Source organism: Monodon monoceros, unplaced genomic scaffold, assembly GCF_005190385.1.
Source record: "Monodon monoceros isolate NGI ecotype Baffin Bay Population unplaced genomic scaffold, NGI_Narwhal_1 Super_Scaffold_17, whole genome shotgun sequence".
NCBI lineage: Eukaryota > Metazoa > Chordata > Mammalia > Artiodactyla > Monodontidae > Monodon > Monodon monoceros.
The window spans coordinates 17,396,234-17,414,834 of record NW_021703773.1 but is presented as its reverse complement, the minus strand read 5'-3'; the positions used below and the strand labels follow the sequence as shown (position 1 = coordinate 17,414,834).

Sequence of the window (18,601 nt, the reverse complement as noted above, 5' to 3'; positions counted from 1 at the left end):
AAATACTTAAAAATAATTTGCATTCTATTAGATGGCAAAAAGGAAGAATTATTCTGTAAATAGTGCTGGATAAATTGGCAGGGAAATCTAGAGTTAGGGCCTCATTTTTTTAAAACCATGTAACAAAATTAATCCCAAGTGGATTTTTTTTTTTAGTTAAATACAAAGAAAATATAAGCCATAAAAATATATGACAGAATATTTATCAAATTGGGAGCTTAAAATTTCTAAGCTTAAAAGCAATGGAGGAAATGGCAAATAAGATCATATTCAAATACATAAAATTTATATATTATATACTAGTCAATTCTCCATTATTCTAATAATTCTTTATATTACACTTCCCTGTTTAAATCATGTGTTACTTTGTCTTCTGACCAGATCCCAACTAATACAACTGGTAATTCTCGTTGCCTTCACATGTGTTTTGTCTGATATTAATATAACCACTGCAGTTTCTTATTGTTAGTGTTTACATTGTATTCTTTTATCTATCACTTTACATGTAGCCTATCCATGTCTTTATATCTAAAGTACATCTTTTCTAGGTAGCAAATGATCTTCATAAAATAATTGAGCTATTAATTGGAATATTTAGTGAACTTACATTTAATGTAATAATTGGTTGAATTTATACAATCATTTTGCTATTTTTAAATTTATCATCCTAGTTTTCTTTGTTTCCCCCTTTACTGCCTTACTTTGGGTTAGTCAGTATCTTTTTATTATTGCATTTTAATTCATCTATGTTTCCATGGGTTAAAATACGCATTGACTGAATGAATATTATATCATTGCACTATACTGTAAGACTCTTAGAACAGGATACTTCCACTTACCCCTTTCTGTGCTTTATGATATTATTGAACATTTTAATGATAAACTCCACACTACATTGCTCTTTTTGCTTTAACCAGTTGATTACTTTTTTATATGTTTAAGATAAAAAATTTTATATTTGCTAGAAATTTACCATTTATGGCAAACTTCATTATTTTGAACAGATCAAAATTTCTGGCTGGTTTCATTTCCCAAGAGCCTGAAGAATTTCTTTTAACTTTTCTTATAGTACAGGTCTGCTGGTTTCAGGCTGTCTGATACTTATCTAAAGTTGTCTTTATTTCACTGTTATTTTTAAAGGGCTATTTTGCTGAATATCGTATTCTAGGTTGCATTTCCTTTTTTTCTTTCCATACTTTAAAGATGTTACACCACTATCTTTTGCTCTCCATTGTTACTGATGAGAAGCCAGCAGTTACTCTTATCACTAACCCTGTGTATAATGTATCTTTTGTCTCTGGATCCTTTCAAGATTAAAAAAATTTTTTTTGGCTTTTCAGCAATTTGGCTAGGATATGACCAGGTGTAGGTTTCTTTATTAGGGTTTGCTGGACTTCTTGAAACTATAGTTTATGTATTTCTTCAAATTTGGAAAAATTTTGGCCATTATCTCTTTATTTTTCTGCTCCCCAGCCCACCCTTCTCCTTCTCCTTCTCCTTCAGGATCTGTAATTACACTTATGGTTGACTGCTTTGTGTGGTCACTGATGCACTACCGTTTTTTGTTTTGTCTCCACCGCCCCCCCAGTAACTTTCCCTCTTTGTGCATCAGTTTGGATAATCTGTATTTATCTGCCTTCAAGTTTACTGATCCTTTCTTACTCTGTCTCCAATCTTCTATTAAGTCCATACAATGAATTTTTATTTTAATATATTTTCCAATCCTGGAATTTCCATTTGGTTATTTTTTGTACTTTAATTTTTCTGTATATAATTTCCATTTCTTCTCTCATTATGTCCATCTTTTCCTTTAAACTTCTCAATGTATTTATAAGAGCTTTTAAAGTTTGTATCTACTAAGTCAAACATTTGTTTCCGTGGGTTGCTTTTTCCCCTGGTTAAGGGTCACATTTTCTTGCTTAGCATATATAAAACTTGTCTGCTTTATAGTGGTTGCTGTGGATATTACGTTATCAGAAATAGGATTTTTGTTGTTTTCCTTTAAAGAGTACTGAATTTTGTTTTGGCAGGTAGTCACTATACTGGTAGATCCGCTTGTTCCAATTGAGGATTAATTTTAGGTTTTATTAGGGTCCAGAGTCACCCTTACTCTAGAGTGGTCTTACTCCTAAGGCATGTCTTTAATTCTTGGGTTGTTCAGTGAGGCCTTTACACTCTGGCTGATTTGAACTCCAATGTCTCCCAGCCCCGTGTGACCTTAAGTGGCTGTTTTCTCATCTCATTTCTTCCATCTTCTATTTTCTGTTTGGGCTTCACTTCCCTCTGCTGAAAGTGCTTCCAGGCAGCAAGCCAGAGTGAATGTAGAGGTCACCACATGAGTGTCCTTTCTCTCAAGGACAAAAGCCTTGAAGTGTCTGTTGTGCAATGTTGTAGTTTATGATGGAACAATACCAGTTAGTCACGACTGGACTCAAAACTCTTGATTGAGGTTTTGATTTCAGCAATTAAATTTTCTTAGAAATTCTACCTCATAAGTGTATCTGTGTAATTCCTATAGTTTTAAAAAAAACTCATTGTTGTAATTTCATAGTTTGTTTCATACATAGCTCTTACGCATTCTGTCTTCGGTTCCAACAACTACATTCTTTGGGGTCTAAATTTATTAGTTGATTCTCACTAATAGTGGCAGGCCTTATCTGGATTTGGTAGTCTTTGTTTAAGAGGTCAAGCTTGATTGTAATCAAGCATCTCTCTTTGTGTACATACGTGTCTCAGGACGCTTCAGGACCTCCTTCAGGATTTTAGCTTAGAGGAAGGGGTCTCAGATTCAGGTTCTCCACCTCGTTGCTGTTTCAAGGCTGAATATACTCAGATATGGTCAGTACAGAATTCTGACCTCAGGGAAATCCTATCCCTGCACAAAGCCTGCAGGCTCCCTATCATTCTAGTTTCAAGCACCTGTGAACTTTGTTGCTCTGGCCTGAGGTCCTCACCTATGCTCCTGATTATTTCCAGCAAGTCCAATTCAGGCTCCAAGCTACCTTAGTCTACCTGGTTATTTGGGGCTCAGCTCTTGGATTTTAAAAATTTCATTTTTACTCTTTTCTTTGAAGGGAGAAATCCCTGGAAACCTGAAATGCTTCAGTGTATATTGTGTTTGTGCAGGGGTGGGGGGTGTCTAGCTATTGTGGAGGGGAAGTTAACCTCTAAGTTTCTAAAACCTCAAGTATTAGGGAGCAAAAACACATGTATTAACATTATAATCAGAAAAATAACAAAAAGGACAACAGGTATCTGTATCTGAATTATTAATGTACAATTCATGTGGTAAGTAATCACTATGAGAAATTGAGTTATTAGTATAATCTATTCATCATTTTTGTGTTGCTTAATTTATTTCTCAAGTTCAAATACTAGCTAAAGGATACTTTCCATAGACTGAATCTTTGTAAATTTTAGAAAAATATATTTAAGTTGACAAATGAAGGCTGACATTTGGCTATGCTTTAATAGGCTGAACACCAAGCAAATCCTATTCCTTTATTTGTTCATTTGGCAGTAAGTCTTGACATCACCTTCTCCTCTTTCTTAAATTTGCTTACTTAGCAGGGCACAATGCAGTTTTGATGTGCAATCTGATTTCAAAAGAATCTTTGAGACAGCTAATCTTCTGTACACTCACTGTAATTAAATATTACAGCACAAATGGTACATAAGATACTCACCTTCTTGAGAACCTCTTAGCACCAAAGAGCAGTGAAATAAAAAAGTATAGATTTTCAGAGTGGTTTTTGTAGATTTTTCAGCTTGAACTTTTAACTCTTATAGCACCTAGAGCTTACAAGGAATAAAGCATTAAATACCACAGATCACAAATATCTTTATTAGTTGTCTTTCCTTCTGTCCTAAATTCTCATTTTATCACAGTTTAAAATCTGCTAGAGGACAAATCTGCTTACCTTCAAGCTACATGCTTCATCCCTGAAAATATGCGATAGAAAATGCCATACTTAATTAGGCTAATAATCAAGTTCAGTTCTTGGTCTCTTTGGTAAATGTCACCAAAATATGTCTTGTAGGAGAGTATGTCTGCTATCTTTAACTTTAAAATCCAATAACTGATATTCACTGACGTTCCTTTATCAATTAATCTCTTCCTCATCTCTACCACCCAAGCTTAAACATGTGGTAGTTCCATAAGTTCAAAATCACCATTATACATGTATTTTTCTTAAAACTATCTCTATCTGCCTCAAGAAGAAGTAACCAAACTCTGGATTTGGTGAATAAATCCATCCAGCACATGACCTTCATGATTTAGTCCCACTTTTCCCAGACTGAGGTCCTAAGTTTTAAAAATGTGCTTTTCTTGAAAAAGTAAACAAAGACATGGTAAAAATACTCAAACAGCTCAATAACAGCTCATTAAATATATGAGCTTATGGCCCCCTTTATTAAATATACCTATGGCTCCATCTTCAAAGGGCCTCTGAACAAAACAGCAGCTAGGCTGTGGACTAACAGGCAGGAGAAATCTGACCAAAGAGAAAAAGACCTAGCAATACTGACAGTCAAAGCCCCTCATATGAAATGGCCCAGCCAGAAGAGCAATGAGTGGAATCCATTGGCCAAAAGCTCACTCCATGCACACAGAGCTTCTAGTTTGTTTTAAAATATGAACATATAACAAAAGATTACCAGATATTTGAGAAAAACCTCTAATATGAGACACCTAAAACACAAACAGAAAAATGGAATGAGGCAATGAAGGGAGAAGAAAACTTCAAAGAAACTGAAATTAAATAATCAGAGACAGAATTAAAAGCTGCTGAATACACAAAACAAGCACAGGAGACAATAAAAAGGTAAATTCAGAGAAAAAAAATTTTCTTCCTATATATATACATACCTATGATACAGACTAATTTACAAATTAGGTACAGTAACTAATAATAAAATAGAACACTTGTAACAACATACTGTAATAATAGTTATGTGAATGTGGTCTCTCTCTCTCTCAAAATATCTTCTTGTAGAAATTAAATGTCTTTTCCATCTTAACGGAGCATTTACTACACTCTGTGGCTGTAACTTTTGCAGTTTGAGGTGTGACAGTATAACTAGCATGAATTTCTTTTTCTTTCTTCACAATTTCAGAAATAGAAGATTCGTTCTTACCATAGGTATTAGCAACCTCAGCATAGTTTTCTTTTCCTTATTAAGTTGAAAACTTTTTTTTTTTTTGCGGTACGCCGGCCTCTCACTGCTGTGGCCTCGCCCGTTGCGGAGCACAGGCTCCGGACGCGCAGGCCCAGCGGCCATGGCTCACGGGCCTAGCCGCTCCGCGGCGTGTGGGATCCTCCCGGACTGGGGCACGAACCCGCGTCCCCTGCATTGGCAGGCGGACTCTCAACCACTGAGTCACCAGGGAAGCCCAAGTTGAAAACTTTTACCTTCTCACTTAAAGGAAGCACTTTACAGCTTCTCTTTAATATATCCAAATTACTAGCATCACTACTCTTGCACGTTGGGTCCATTATTAAGTAAAATAAGGGTCACCTGAATGTAAACACTGTGATACCATGACATCCATCTGATAACCAAGACGGCTACTAAGTGACTAAAGGGTGGGATACACTGGGCAAAGGGACGATTCACAACCCAGGAAGGACATAGTGGGATTTCATCATGTTACTCAGAATGGTGAGCAAGTTAAAACTTATGGATTTTTTATTTCTGGAATTTTCCATTTAATATTTTTGGACCCAGGTTGACCACGAGTAACTGAAACCACAGGAAGTGAAGCCATGGATAAGGGGGGACTACTGAAATGTATTTTGAAAATTGGTAAATTTCTAGGAGTTGTCTTAGTAAGATGATACCTACAAAATACCAACATTAGTGAAACAGGCTGCTGCAGTGTTGGTTTAATGATTTTAAACCATTTAAACAGTTAGTCTGTAAAGGAAAATTGATATTCCATTCACATGTAAACTTTCTGAAAGTTTTCCAGTACCAATGATAATATTTTATCAATATAATGTATGAATTCCTATTATACACTTTGAGAGGCTTTATGGCTCTATGATGTATTTACTTACAGAAGTGTTGATGAGATTAATTTCTTGGCATGTATTGCTATAGCAGAGGGCATAAAATCAATGGAGGTTTGGTAATCAACAAAGATTGTCAAAGTTTATACGTGACATTTTTCAGAAAGACGTTAGTCCACAGATATACAGAAAAGCAAAGTACTAAATTTCTTGATTCAAGAGCAAGTATATTTATTTTAAGATAACATAAGAATGTAAGACAGGTCACTTTACATAAGAACAATAAACTGGAACTTAAATGAAATTCATAATAAGAAATGATTCTGAGAATTACCATAAACCTTTCATCATAAAGTCTTCTGTAAAGAGTATGATACTAAAATTTCATGTATAGCTTCATCTTTCCAAGGAATAGTTTGTAGAAGGAAATACTGAGAATAGCATACATGTATTTAGTACATTACTATTTTCAAAGCACTTAAAATTTTTAAAATTGATGTAAACAACAGTCCAGTGAGATATTTTTACCTCCCATTTTATAGATGATAAAGTTCAAGAGTGATAATATGTGGAGAATCACCATAATTTACTACTCTTTTCCATTTTAATTGATCAGAATATTTTATTTATTTGCATTTTAATATTATGCTGCAGTCTTATAAGCAGATGAGTATCCACTCACTCTGATAAGCAATAAAGAACAAAGGTTACTATGTAGTATTCCTTGGGAGAATGGCAGAATTATAAAGAATCTTAATGAGCTAATTCAGTTTTTAATATCTATTTATAGGACTGTTCTAAATAGCAATTTTTCCATATATGCAGGATAATTTAGTTCATAATTAAAGATAAAAGTAAGTTGCATTTTTTCCATTCTTTTAGATAGCAAATAATATTGAGAACATTCAGTGTAAGGTAAAATAGAGCTGGGGCACGTTAAATGAGAAGGTAGATATTTTCATTTAGTTAATCAACTGAATCAACCTGCAAAGCAGGTGAAATTATACCATATGAAATCCTAAAACTGATGAATCACATATTTCTATATCAATTTAATAAATAATATCAGATAAAGAATGTAAAAAGTCTAAAAATGCATTGTCAACGCTAACAACATATTCTTGGGAATAACATTACTATTATAAATAGGCTGATGCAGAAGTATCAATTTCACGTTTAATAACTTAACAAAAACAAAGTCAGTATTTCCTATTTTCATATATAAAAGCAAGATAACAGTTGGAGTGTGTGCAGTTTATATTTAGTACATCTTAGAAGATAAATGAACCTATCTTCCACATACAGTATAATTTAAATTCATTGTTCTATTTTTGCATAGTAACTTTTTATAAACTACATTTTTTTAATTGAACAGATTTCCATTAAATCCTATCAAGTTATTTTCTCCAGGAGAAAATCTAATTTTGCTGTTTTTCAATAGAAAGTTTATCTTTTCTCCTTTAAGACATTTTGAAATAATAAATTCTATTTAAAGTATTCATGATTACTGGCTGTTTGGCATTACTTTAACATGTGGTCCTTTCGCAAGAAACAAATATTAATTTCTACCTAATATATACTTCAGTCTGCTAAACCATTTTATATTAATCTTTTATAATACTCATTTTGACACCACAGACACATAATAACAATATGCGATAAGTTACAGAGCCTCAAGATATTATTTTTACTACTGTTATTAACGTGTACCATCTGCTATCAGGAGCTGCACCATGTTTAAAACAATAATGACAATAACAGTGACTACTGCTACAAAAACTACCACTGTTTCTACCATTAATGTATGAGTTTTTTTGAGAAAAAAAATTTACATTTTAAGTTACTGTATACATAAAATAATATCAGACATTCTGTTGACTTTGGTAAATGAACAAAAACTTTAAAAAAGACTTTATATGATTCAAACAATATATGTTAATTAAGCAATTTTAAAAGTTAAAAGTACAGTGTAAACCATCATATTGTATAGTAGCTTAATTTCTATTTGTGTTTCAAAATTACTTCAATGTAATTAAAAGCCTGGAGATCTATTAACAATTCTAAGGGCCCTAAGATAAATCTCAAGGAATATTCATTTTCTGATAATAAGTTCAGTCTAAAACCAAAAATATGTTGCTGTTCATTTTTAAGTGATCTAGATTCCGGGAGTCATACATTATTTTGAAATGAGACAAATTTCTAATAAATTTTTTAAAAAATTAAAATACATTCTTATATAGTCACTGGAAGAATCCGAAGGGAATGAAAAAGTGCAGAGTTCAGTAAATCAAGTCAAAAGCTCAACATGATAACATGTAACGTTAGTAATTAGTAAAAAGATGCATGATAACACGTAACATTAGTAATTAGTAAGAAGATGCATCTTATATTCAAAAATTCAGTTAAAGAAAAAATTATAATTAGCATTTCACCTTTTCCTTCATTTACACAAGTTCTGATCTCAGACCTGCTTCCGCCCTCTGAAGTTTTTGCTTCTTGCACTTTCAAGTAGATAATAATCCTTTAAACTTTGCTTTAGAAGTACCTAATTAAAAAAATATATGTAATACATAAAAGTAACATTTTTTAGGATGAAATTCGGAGGTAACAGCATTAATCATTATAATAATGACAGGAAACAGTAAGGCACATGATAAAAACACGCAACAGCAAGTATAAGAATCAAAGACTTAATCATAAACTATTTCCTTAAATTTAAAGGTTCAGTGTTTTGTTTAGTAACTTGTCTAATCCTCAGTCTTCCAAAGTTCTAGAATCTAAGTAGTCATTTTTATCTATGGTTCTATATACTACTACACAGAATCAATAATGTCAATGTGACACTATTACAGGCTGGTTGGAAACACTATCTATATGAACATATAAATGGTATAGTCCTACTATTTTTTTAAATGTTTAGCTTAACTTCTTATAATAAAGGCAATATAAAGTTCCTCAAAATAGAGATTAGGAAGACCTGACTTCTTCTGTTAGCTCAATCACAACAGTTACCACCTTAGATAAGTAAATAAGCCTACTTACCACTAAACATTTTAGACCAGCAATTCCCTAAATGGGTTCCATAAAATATTAGGCTTCAAAGCTACTTTGCAAAATACCAAATACTGCTGTTTTCTTTTAGAGAGACAAATCAATAGTGGCATATTAAGATCTGTAAGTCCTAAGGAACCTATTTAACCATATCTATTATGGTATTTCTCATACTTATTTCTAAACAGCTTTTGGTCTTTTAACTAATATACATTGACATCCTATGCATATGTACCACTTTGGTAATGCCACTCTAGACAAATATGTTTTAATCTTGAAAAAAATATCAAAAAATAGGTATTTGCAAGCATGTAAATGAATGAAAGTTTCACTGCAGAGACCTAATCAGAACCCACAATCAACCAAAATTTTATAGCTATAGTTGACTTTTAAAAGAAAAACAAAAAGAAAAAAGGAAAAACAAATCTCTCATTTTGGAGGTCAGCAACAAGTCTGAGATACTTATTTGGGTTGATACAAACTGAACAAATCTCCTGTATCTTCCTCAACTATTTCATTCCATGGTGATGGTGTAGTAAATAATAACTAAGATGGTTTTGTCATCACACAGAATGAGGCTCAAATTGCTCAAATCCTGGTTTGCATCTTACTAGCAAGTTATCTTGGGTAAATGATTCACCAAGTCTCTATTTTCTCTGCTGTTAAATGGGATATCTAACTGTAAGGATTAAATGAAATACTACATGTAGAAGAACACCTAGTATAGTGTCAGGCACCCAAAATAACTCTAAAAAAATTTAGTTGCTATTATTGTAGGAGATGTTTGGAATCATGATCCTAAAAAATAGTTACAAATATCCCTTAGATGCTAGTAATCCTAGATTATAAAAATGCAATCTGGATTCATTATATTGTATCTGCTCAGATACAAAACTACAGGTTAAGCAGAAAAATTTTCAGTCACAACATTCATGAGAATTCCAGTCAGATGAGTATTTATTCCAGTTCATTTTTAGATCACAACTTAATAGTGGCAAACTAATGCTTTGTTATAATAACTATTCTTAAACTGAATTGTATGGTGTAAAATGAAATCATTAAAAGACTAATTCTTAACTTGAATTAGTGACCTAAACATTAAAAATAAATTATAATTCTATTTCTTTCAGCTATTACCTAAATGTTGTAAGAGAAAAATAAATTATGACCCTTCTTTTACTGTTACTGAACAAATTTAGACAAACAGAGGTGCTAACATACTTATCTGCTATGAAGTTCCTTCTTCAGACAGGATTTGAAAGTGGGATACTTCTGAACTGTTTTATAACCCTGTGGAACAGAGGATTAAAAGTGTGCAAATGTAAATAAAATGTTATGGGGTCACAGATATTCAATAAATAAGGTAAAAATAAAAATACATAAAATCTAAGAGAGAAATACAGTGTCAGGGGTTTATAGCATAGTTTTATATTGGGGTGGCCAAAAAGTTTGTTCGTGTCTTTCGTAACATCTTACAAAAAAACCTTAACGAACTTTTTGGCCACCCCAATATTTTAGTTTGATCTTGCTATTCTAAAATATTTGAGGAAAAAAATGATTTTCAACGCATGCCCTTTTAGGCATTTGTGCCATCACCGCAAATGTTAATAACTAACCACTAGGTGGCAGTTAAGTACACGGTATCTTTACCAAGACAGTTGGGATTTTAAGAATCCATTAAAAATCTTTAAAAACATTGTCTCAGATGAATCTTGATTTTTTTGTACATATATATATTTTTTCTTTTTAAATGTATAATGCTCAGGGGTACTATTACCAAAGAGGGAAGATTGAATATTCTAGCTGTAAATCATATATTTTTTTTCCATTTGTGGCACATCCAAATACATTAAATGTGTAAACATTTATTGATTTATGCTACATTTCATTCTTTAAAACATATTTCTGAGAAAAATCACTGAATTTCTTGTAATTATTTTGCAGTATAAGATGTTAAAAGGAAAGAACAGTTCAACAGACAAAAAAACATTTTTTACCTCATTTTCCATATAAAAAGTACTGAATATGCAGTGACTTAAGAACCTCACGTTGCCTAGTGGAAATCTGCATCATATAAAATGAGAAATAGTGATATTTCTTTGTATACTAGCAAGTCTTAAACAGCCAGTGTGCAGACTGAATCAAAATATTTGGCAACATTTCCCCCCCACAAACTGGGATGAAGACATTAAACTAATTGAATATGAAAATAAGTTATTAAAATTCACACTGATTTTATATTTAAAAAAGCATCACCTTTTATCTCTTCAAATTGTTTTTGAAAATAGGTAGGGCCTTATGTTTTTCCTTTTCAAATATAACATCTCCTGTTTATATCCTTAAAAACTTATATAAAGTGTTTCTGAAACTTAGATGGATTTTTTTCTTTCAGTTTTTAAAAAGGATAGCAATAGGCTTGAAATTTATAGGTTTACCCGGAATCCTCTATGGAGTCTGTCTTTCATAATTCCAATGAATTCTTTATAGCTTAATTGATCATCTTTGTCAACATCAAAAATCTTAAAGACTGTGTTCACTAAATGTGGTGAAAGTCTGAGGCCAGTGGCTACATAGACGGCACGTTTAAATTCATCTAGATAAATGACACAGAAAAGGAGTAAACCATTAACATTTTTATAATAGGTGTTAATTACTAGCCAGGTTATAAAAGAAGATTTTTTTTCTAAACATGGGTCATGATCTTATGTAACATAGCACTTTTCATTAATCATGCCATCTTTTTAGGGAACATAAAATTTTTTGTGGTTTTAATTAAAAGGGCCTACTATCAACCACAGACACTTTAGAGGTTATTAAGGTGAATAAGTTCTCAAAAAACTTACAGTTCAGATGGGAGATGACACACCTGCCCAAATAATCATTACACAGGACCACACAAAAAGCAGCAACAAAGCGCTATGAGAATTTGGAAATGAGTGGTTACTTGTGGGGTAGCGTGCAGTAGGGAAAGGAGAGAGAAGACAGCGATTAGGGAAGGCTGCCGCTTTGCATCTGAGTTCAGCCCTGAAGGATAAAGGATTTCAGCTTGTAGAGATGAGAGGAAATGGCAGATGGTGACATGAAAGGACAAAGGTGGGGCAGGGCACAGGAGCACAAGGCATGTTCAGAAAATGAGCAGCCTGGACACCCAGGAGCTGGGGAAGCTCTGCACGGGGACTTTGAGGTGAGGAACCTGTACGATCTTCAACAGGCAATTGGGGAACTGAAGAATTTTCCATAGCAGGTGTGTCAGGGTTAATCTGTTTTAGGAAGATTATTCTGTGAGTTGTCCAGGAAACGTCAGAGAGGAGAGTGGATAATGGCAGGAATACCACTGCGGTGGCTACAGCAATAGCTCTTTTTAAGAGGTGATAACCTGAATTAACATGCTAGAAGTGGCAACAGAAAAAAAAAAAGAGAGACAGATCTATTCCTAGCACCTGCAAGAGTGATTCTTTTCATTTCGTTTCATTCAGTTCCACAAAGTAAAAGAGCAACTTTCCATTCTGAACCAGCTAAGCAGATACTGACTTTTTCTCTTTTTAAAGTTGATTAGTAGGTTTACCATGGCAGTAAAACATTGGCCTGTTAAGGCAGGGCTCCCAAAGGTTTTGGTTTTAAAACACTAAAATGTGTTAAGAAGATGCCTTATTTGAATATCTAGACCAGTCAAAGGGTGAAATATGAAAACTTTTCAGTTTTTAGGTTTCTTTTCCTCAACGAGTAAGTGAATGAAGCTCTGCGAGGGATTCACTATCTGTGTTTTGGGGAAAGAGCATTATTAGCACTTAGAGGCTCCGGTTTGCCTTGTCCCTAGAACTTGGTAATAAAATAACGAGACTGTCCTCTGAGATTGAACTGGGGGATTAGCACTTATTAGATTATGGCAGACACGGGTAAAATCACCATAAAGACATAACCAGAAAGTCCTCATATGGCAAGAATATTTAAAAACAATATGGCCACGAGGGAAGGGAAGGTGGGTCATAGCCACAGAATCCTGGGAAAAGGACTTGACTTGTTAGTCTACCTACAGGGAAAGAATGAGCTGGTCCTGAGGACTACAGCATTCAGAATTCTATGGCAGTTGTATTTTTTGGTAAATCAAGCAAAATTGACTGTCATTTTTATATATCGTTCTTAAAACTTGGCTAATGTAAGTCCATGGCTAAGAGGTGGCTCTGTTGACAAAATTCAGGTTTCTGAGCCAGCAGAGAGTGTGGGTAAAATCAGTAATACAAACAAATAATATGAATATCACCCTGTGATGATGTTTGCGGCATGGCCAGCTGGCTCTTCTATAGGGAGACACATATCCCCTCAAGGTTACCAAGCAGCCATGAGGTTTCTTCCTCTTTAAACCTTTACAAACATCATTAGCTTTTCCCATAATATGCAGTAAAGGGCAATCATAAATTTAATACAAAATAGTAGCATATTTTCCTAAATTTAGCTTAGGGAAAACAAATTTCCTGTTGAAGTATACACCAAACTTTCAGGCAAATTGATGGCTAATATGATATATCTAGTTAATTTGTTGTCAAAGTCACCAGAAGCAACGTAGGAATATGGTTTGCTTTTAGTTTTTGAAAGTTTGTTACTTACCTTGCCCTATAGAGCGACTTGCAAAATTATACATATTCAAGGCTATTGCAAAGTCTTCTAGGTTGTTCAAAAACTGGAAAAATGACCTGAATTCATCAAATGTAATGCCCTATATTGGGAAAATATATGTAAATATATTTAGCATTGTCAAATTGATTTAAATAAATATCTACGCTTACTAGAAATAAGTAGATTGAGCATCAGCAATATATCTTGTAAGTATATATTTCCAGGGTACCTTCTGAAACCTTCTTTCTCCAAATGAAATGTAAAATTCACTCAAATTTTTTCCACTGGGTAATGCTGCTACTATTAGCAATGATAGGTGAAAATATTTTTAAAACACTGTCATATCAGCACAAAGTTAAAAATGCTACAATAAACATAAATTTAAAAGTTTCCATTTTTGGAAATTCTCACTTCAGGCCTGAATTTCTTAAACTTTAAAAGTAAGTATGATCATTAAGAAAAAAGAAGAAAAAAAAACCCCTCTAAAAACAGTTTCTCGGGCTTCCCTGGTGGCGCAGTGGTTGAGAGTCCGCCTGCCGATGCAGGGGACACGGGTTCGTGCCCCGGTCGGGGAAGATCCCACATGCCGCGGAGCGGCTGGGCCCGTGAGCCATGGCCGCTGAGCCTGCATGTCCAGAGCCTGTGCTCCGCAACGGGAGAGGCCACAACAGTGAGAGGCCCAGGTACTGCAAAAAAAAAACACACAAAAAAAACAACAAAAAAAACCCCAGTTTCTCCTGTACATGTATTTCTCCTTAAATATATTTCAGCATTAGGTCATTAAATGTCTTTATAATGACAATGCAAAATAAATATGTCTAATAAGCCAACAGTCGTGTATTTTTACTTGTTCCTGCCATGATAAGGCTGCCAGAACAACAGGAGGAAGTACAATGACTGTAGCAGAGCTCTGGGAGGCCCAACACAGGGCTTCCGGTAGGGTCATGGAAAGGACTCTGGAATTTCATTTACTGTAAATTGAAATTATTGCCACTGCTATAACTTCAATTAAACAGGAAAGTGACTTGAAATAAGCGCAATGTTTATTGCCACTGCTATAACTTCAATTAAACAGGAAAGTGACTTGAAATAAGCACAATGTATCTCTGATAATACGAATTTGGATACAAAGGGCTGCATTTACTTGATGTGTTCTCCTCAGCAAGATGAACAAAATTGAGAGACTAAGTAAACAGAGAACAAGCAGAGGGCTGAGAGCTCAGGCTTCACAAATTCTGACCTTACTACTGGGGTAGCAGGGGAAGGGAAGCTAAGGAGGTGGCACTGGAAAGCTGGGCAAAGAGCCAGAGAGTTTATTTTCATATAAGTCAGCTACTGATTAAGTGATTTATTATCAAAATAATATTATCAATTTGTTATTGAAATAATAATACCAAATTTTAATACACATTAGTTCCACTTCAATTATAACCCCTCTTTACTTTCAAGGAGAATCATCACTGTCATTTCTCTTCACTTTTTCTTTTTCTCTTTCCTTACATTCATTTATGGCCATTCCAACTCTGGATTCTGCTTTGTGATCTGATCCCCCCTGCCGTGTTTTCCTGACAGGACTGTTTGACTCAATTAGGGAGACTGAGCCAGAAGGGGTTTGTCTTGATGTGAAGAGCTTGTTGCCCGGGAAACTGGCCACTGCTCTGGTTCTGTATCAGTTTGTGCTGGATCAGCTGTCCCAGCAACAATCTCTGTGTCAGGGTGACAGGTTAATGCTGGTAAAAGTGAAAAACAAGAGGGTGGGATATTTTAAAACAAAGTGTAAACAAAAATGTCAATACTTTTAGGGAGCTTAAAATTAAAAGCAAATCAAAGAATGACAGAATACAATGTTCTCCATCTGAACCTTTGGATTTTTCAAAATGGGGATCTCATGTTTGGAAAGACAGGGCAAATTCAAAACCATACAGTAATTGTTTTGTACAGATTAAACTCTTTGTGTTTGTAAATATGGAATTGTAAATTGAAAAACAGGGCATTCAGTTTGATGGCGATTATTTAAAGCAATCCATTCTTAACAGAAGTGAGGGACAGACAGTCTGGGGAAGTGGCAGAGAGACAGGGGTATGGCCATTTTTTCTCCCTCCCCATTCTTATTCCCAGAATCACTTCTGTAATGAACCACTGGGACTTGAATGGAGTGTGTCCTAATTGTTAGAAGTGGAGTAAAAAGAAGTAGCTTACATCGTAACAAAAATAAAGTGATGATAATATCTGATGACTTTAAAGTATCAAAAATACATATATACTGAGAGTCCAGAAATAAACCCAAATATCTATGGTCAGCTGATTTTCAGTAAGGGTGCCTTGTTCTCAAATTGTCGTGATATGTGATTTGACCTGTCTGGTGATTCCCTGAAGGACCAGCACAGAGGCTGACTTTTGTTTCACCCTTTTCCCCTTGGACTAGAATGGCTTTCCTGGTGACAGTGACATCTATTACAACATTTAAAGACATACACACTCTATGCCAGCCTGGGGCAAGGGACGACAGAGGAGACAAGTGGCAGACAGAATCCAAAAGCCTGGGAAGGAGGAGGCTGAAGAGAATGGTTACTGGGAGAATAGGGGCTCACAGCGCTATTGCATATACTTGGGAAATTGGACATGCCCAGGAACTGACACATGCTTTAACAGACCTGAGAGGACCCTAGGTTACCACCTCTGGCAGATATGTGAGCTCTGTGAGAGCAGGAGGTGAAGGTAAATAAAGGGGCTTAGGTAGCCTGGCGTAGTGCTGAAGGAGTGCTCCAGCTCACAGCTTAACTGCAAAGACTGGGACAGTACTATATTTTTTTCTTCTTGGCTTCAGGCATTTAAGGAAATCTCTGTCAGTTCTCTGGCTAACCCCTAAGATAAAGGAACAGAGTCTTAAGTGACTGCACACGACAAGGAATACAGTCTTTTCTGTTTGTTTAGTGACTTATCCAAGCTATTTTGCAAATGGACAACTGTAGGGGAGAATGTGATTTCCAGAGTTACCATATAATATTCAAAATGGCTAGTTTTTAGCAAAAAATTACAGTGCATACAAAGAATCAGGAAAATATGGCCCATTCACAGGAAGAAAAAAAAAGAATCAACAGAAGCCATCCCTAAAGAAGCCAAGACATTGGACCAAAGAAAAAACGATTTTAAATTAATTGTTGTAAATATGCTTAAAGAGCTAAAGGAAACCATGGACAAAGAACTAAAGGGAATCAGGAAAACCATGTATGAACAAAATGAGAATATCAATAAAGAGACAGAAAGTGTAAAAGGAACCAAATAAAAATTCTGGAGCTTAAAAGTACAATAGCTGAAATGAAAAGCTGACTAGAGAAGTTCAACAATAGATTTGGGCAGACAGAAGAAAGAATCTACGAAATTAAAGAGAGGACAATTGAAATTATTCAGTCTGAGGCACAGAAAGAAACAAGAATGAAGAAAAGTGAACAGGGCTTCCCTGGTGGCGCAGTGGTTGAGAGTCCGCTTGCCAATGCAGGGGACACAGGTTTGTGACCCGGTCTGGGAAGATCCCACATGCCGCGGAGCGGCTGGGCCCGTGAGCCATGGCCGCTGAGCCTGCACGTCCGGAGCCTGTGCTCCGCAATGGGAGAGGCCAGAACAGTGAGAGGCCCGTGTACCACAGAAAAAAAAAAAAAAAAAAAGAAAAGTGAACAGAGCCTAAGGGTCCTGGGGACACCATCAAGTTCATACATACATTACGGGACTTCCAGAAGGAAAAGAGAGAAAGGAGCCGAAAGAATATTTAAAGAAATAATGGTTGAAAACACCAAATTTGAGGGAAGACGGGAGTCTACACATCTGAGAAGCTCAATGAAATCCAAGTAGGATAAACTAAAAAACGCCCACACCAAGACACATATTCAAAGTGTCAAAAGCCAAAGCCAGAGATACTTGAAAGCAGCAGAGGAGAAGCAGCTCTTCACGTAGAAGGGATCCCCAATAAGATTAGCAGCTGACTTCTCATCAGAACTCACAGAGGCAAGAAGTGAGTGGGATACTTCAAGTGCTGAAAGAAAAAAACCTGTCAACCAAGAATTCTGTATGTGGCAAAAGTATCCTTCAAAAATGAAGAAATTAAGACATTCTCAGATAAACAAAAGCTAAGGGAATTCATTACTAGCAGACCCGTCCTACAAGAAATGCTAAAGGAAGTCCCTCAGGCTGAAAAGACAAGAAACTAGATAGCAACTCAAAGCTATATAAAGAAATAAAGAGTTCTGGTTAAGGTAAAGGTAAAGGTGATTACATAGATAACACTTCATACTCACTAGGATGGCTATAATTTATATATATAGCAATTCCACTCTAGGTATATACCCAAAAGAACTGAAAACTGGTATTCAAACAAAAAAATACATGTACACACATATTCATAGCAGCATTATTCACAATACCCAAAGGGTGGGAAAAGCTCACATGGCTATGGGCAGATGACTGGATAAACAAATAGTGGTATATACCTACAATGGAACGTTATTCAGCCATAACAAGGAATGAAGTACTGATAGATGCTACAATGTGGATGAACCTCAAAAACATTATGAAAGAAGCCAAGCATGAAAAGTCACATATTGCCTGATTCTTTTTATATGAAATAGCCAGAACGGTTAAATCCACTGAGAGAAAAAGCAGACTGATGGTTACCAGAGGCTGGGGGAAAACACTTAATAGGTACAGGGTTTACTTCTGGTGTAATGAAAATGTTTTGGAAATAGACAGAGATAGTGGTTGTACAACATGTGTATATACTAAACGACACTGAATTGTTCAGCTTAAAATGGTTAATTTTATGTTACATGATTTTTACCTCGGTAAAATTTGAAAAAATCAAAAGACTAGAATGAGGAAAAGATTTAACTTGAAAAAGCCAAAAAAATCATCAAGACAAATTATCATCC

At 34.9% G+C, this 18,601-nt stretch overlaps 1 protein-coding gene across 9 annotated transcripts in view; it reads right to left on the bottom strand.

Moving 5' to 3' along the window:
- Nucleotides 1-18,601, bottom strand: part of MICU3 (mitochondrial calcium uptake family member 3) — a 114,704-nt gene that overhangs the window by 12,298 nt on the left and 83,805 nt on the right. For 5 of the 9 annotated variants that reach the window (XR_003794164.1, XR_003794165.1, XR_003794167.1 and 2 more), the window contains 4 exons: nt 13,671-13,779; nt 11,501-11,658; nt 10,287-10,355; nt 8,447-8,559 (listed from right to left, as the gene is read on the bottom strand). Coding sequence is in view for 2 of the 9 variants with exons in the window: in XM_029226349.1 (XP_029082182.1) it covers nt 10,287-10,355; nt 11,501-11,658; nt 13,671-13,779 (336 nt within the window). In the remaining 7 variants the exon portion in view is untranslated. Of the gene's footprint in view, nt 1-6,118; nt 8,560-10,286; nt 10,356-11,062; nt 11,130-11,321; nt 11,659-13,670; nt 13,780-18,601 lie in introns of those variants that run through there. The other 4 variants (XR_003794166.1, XM_029226349.1, XR_003794169.1 and 1 more) reach the window with 4 other exon arrangements.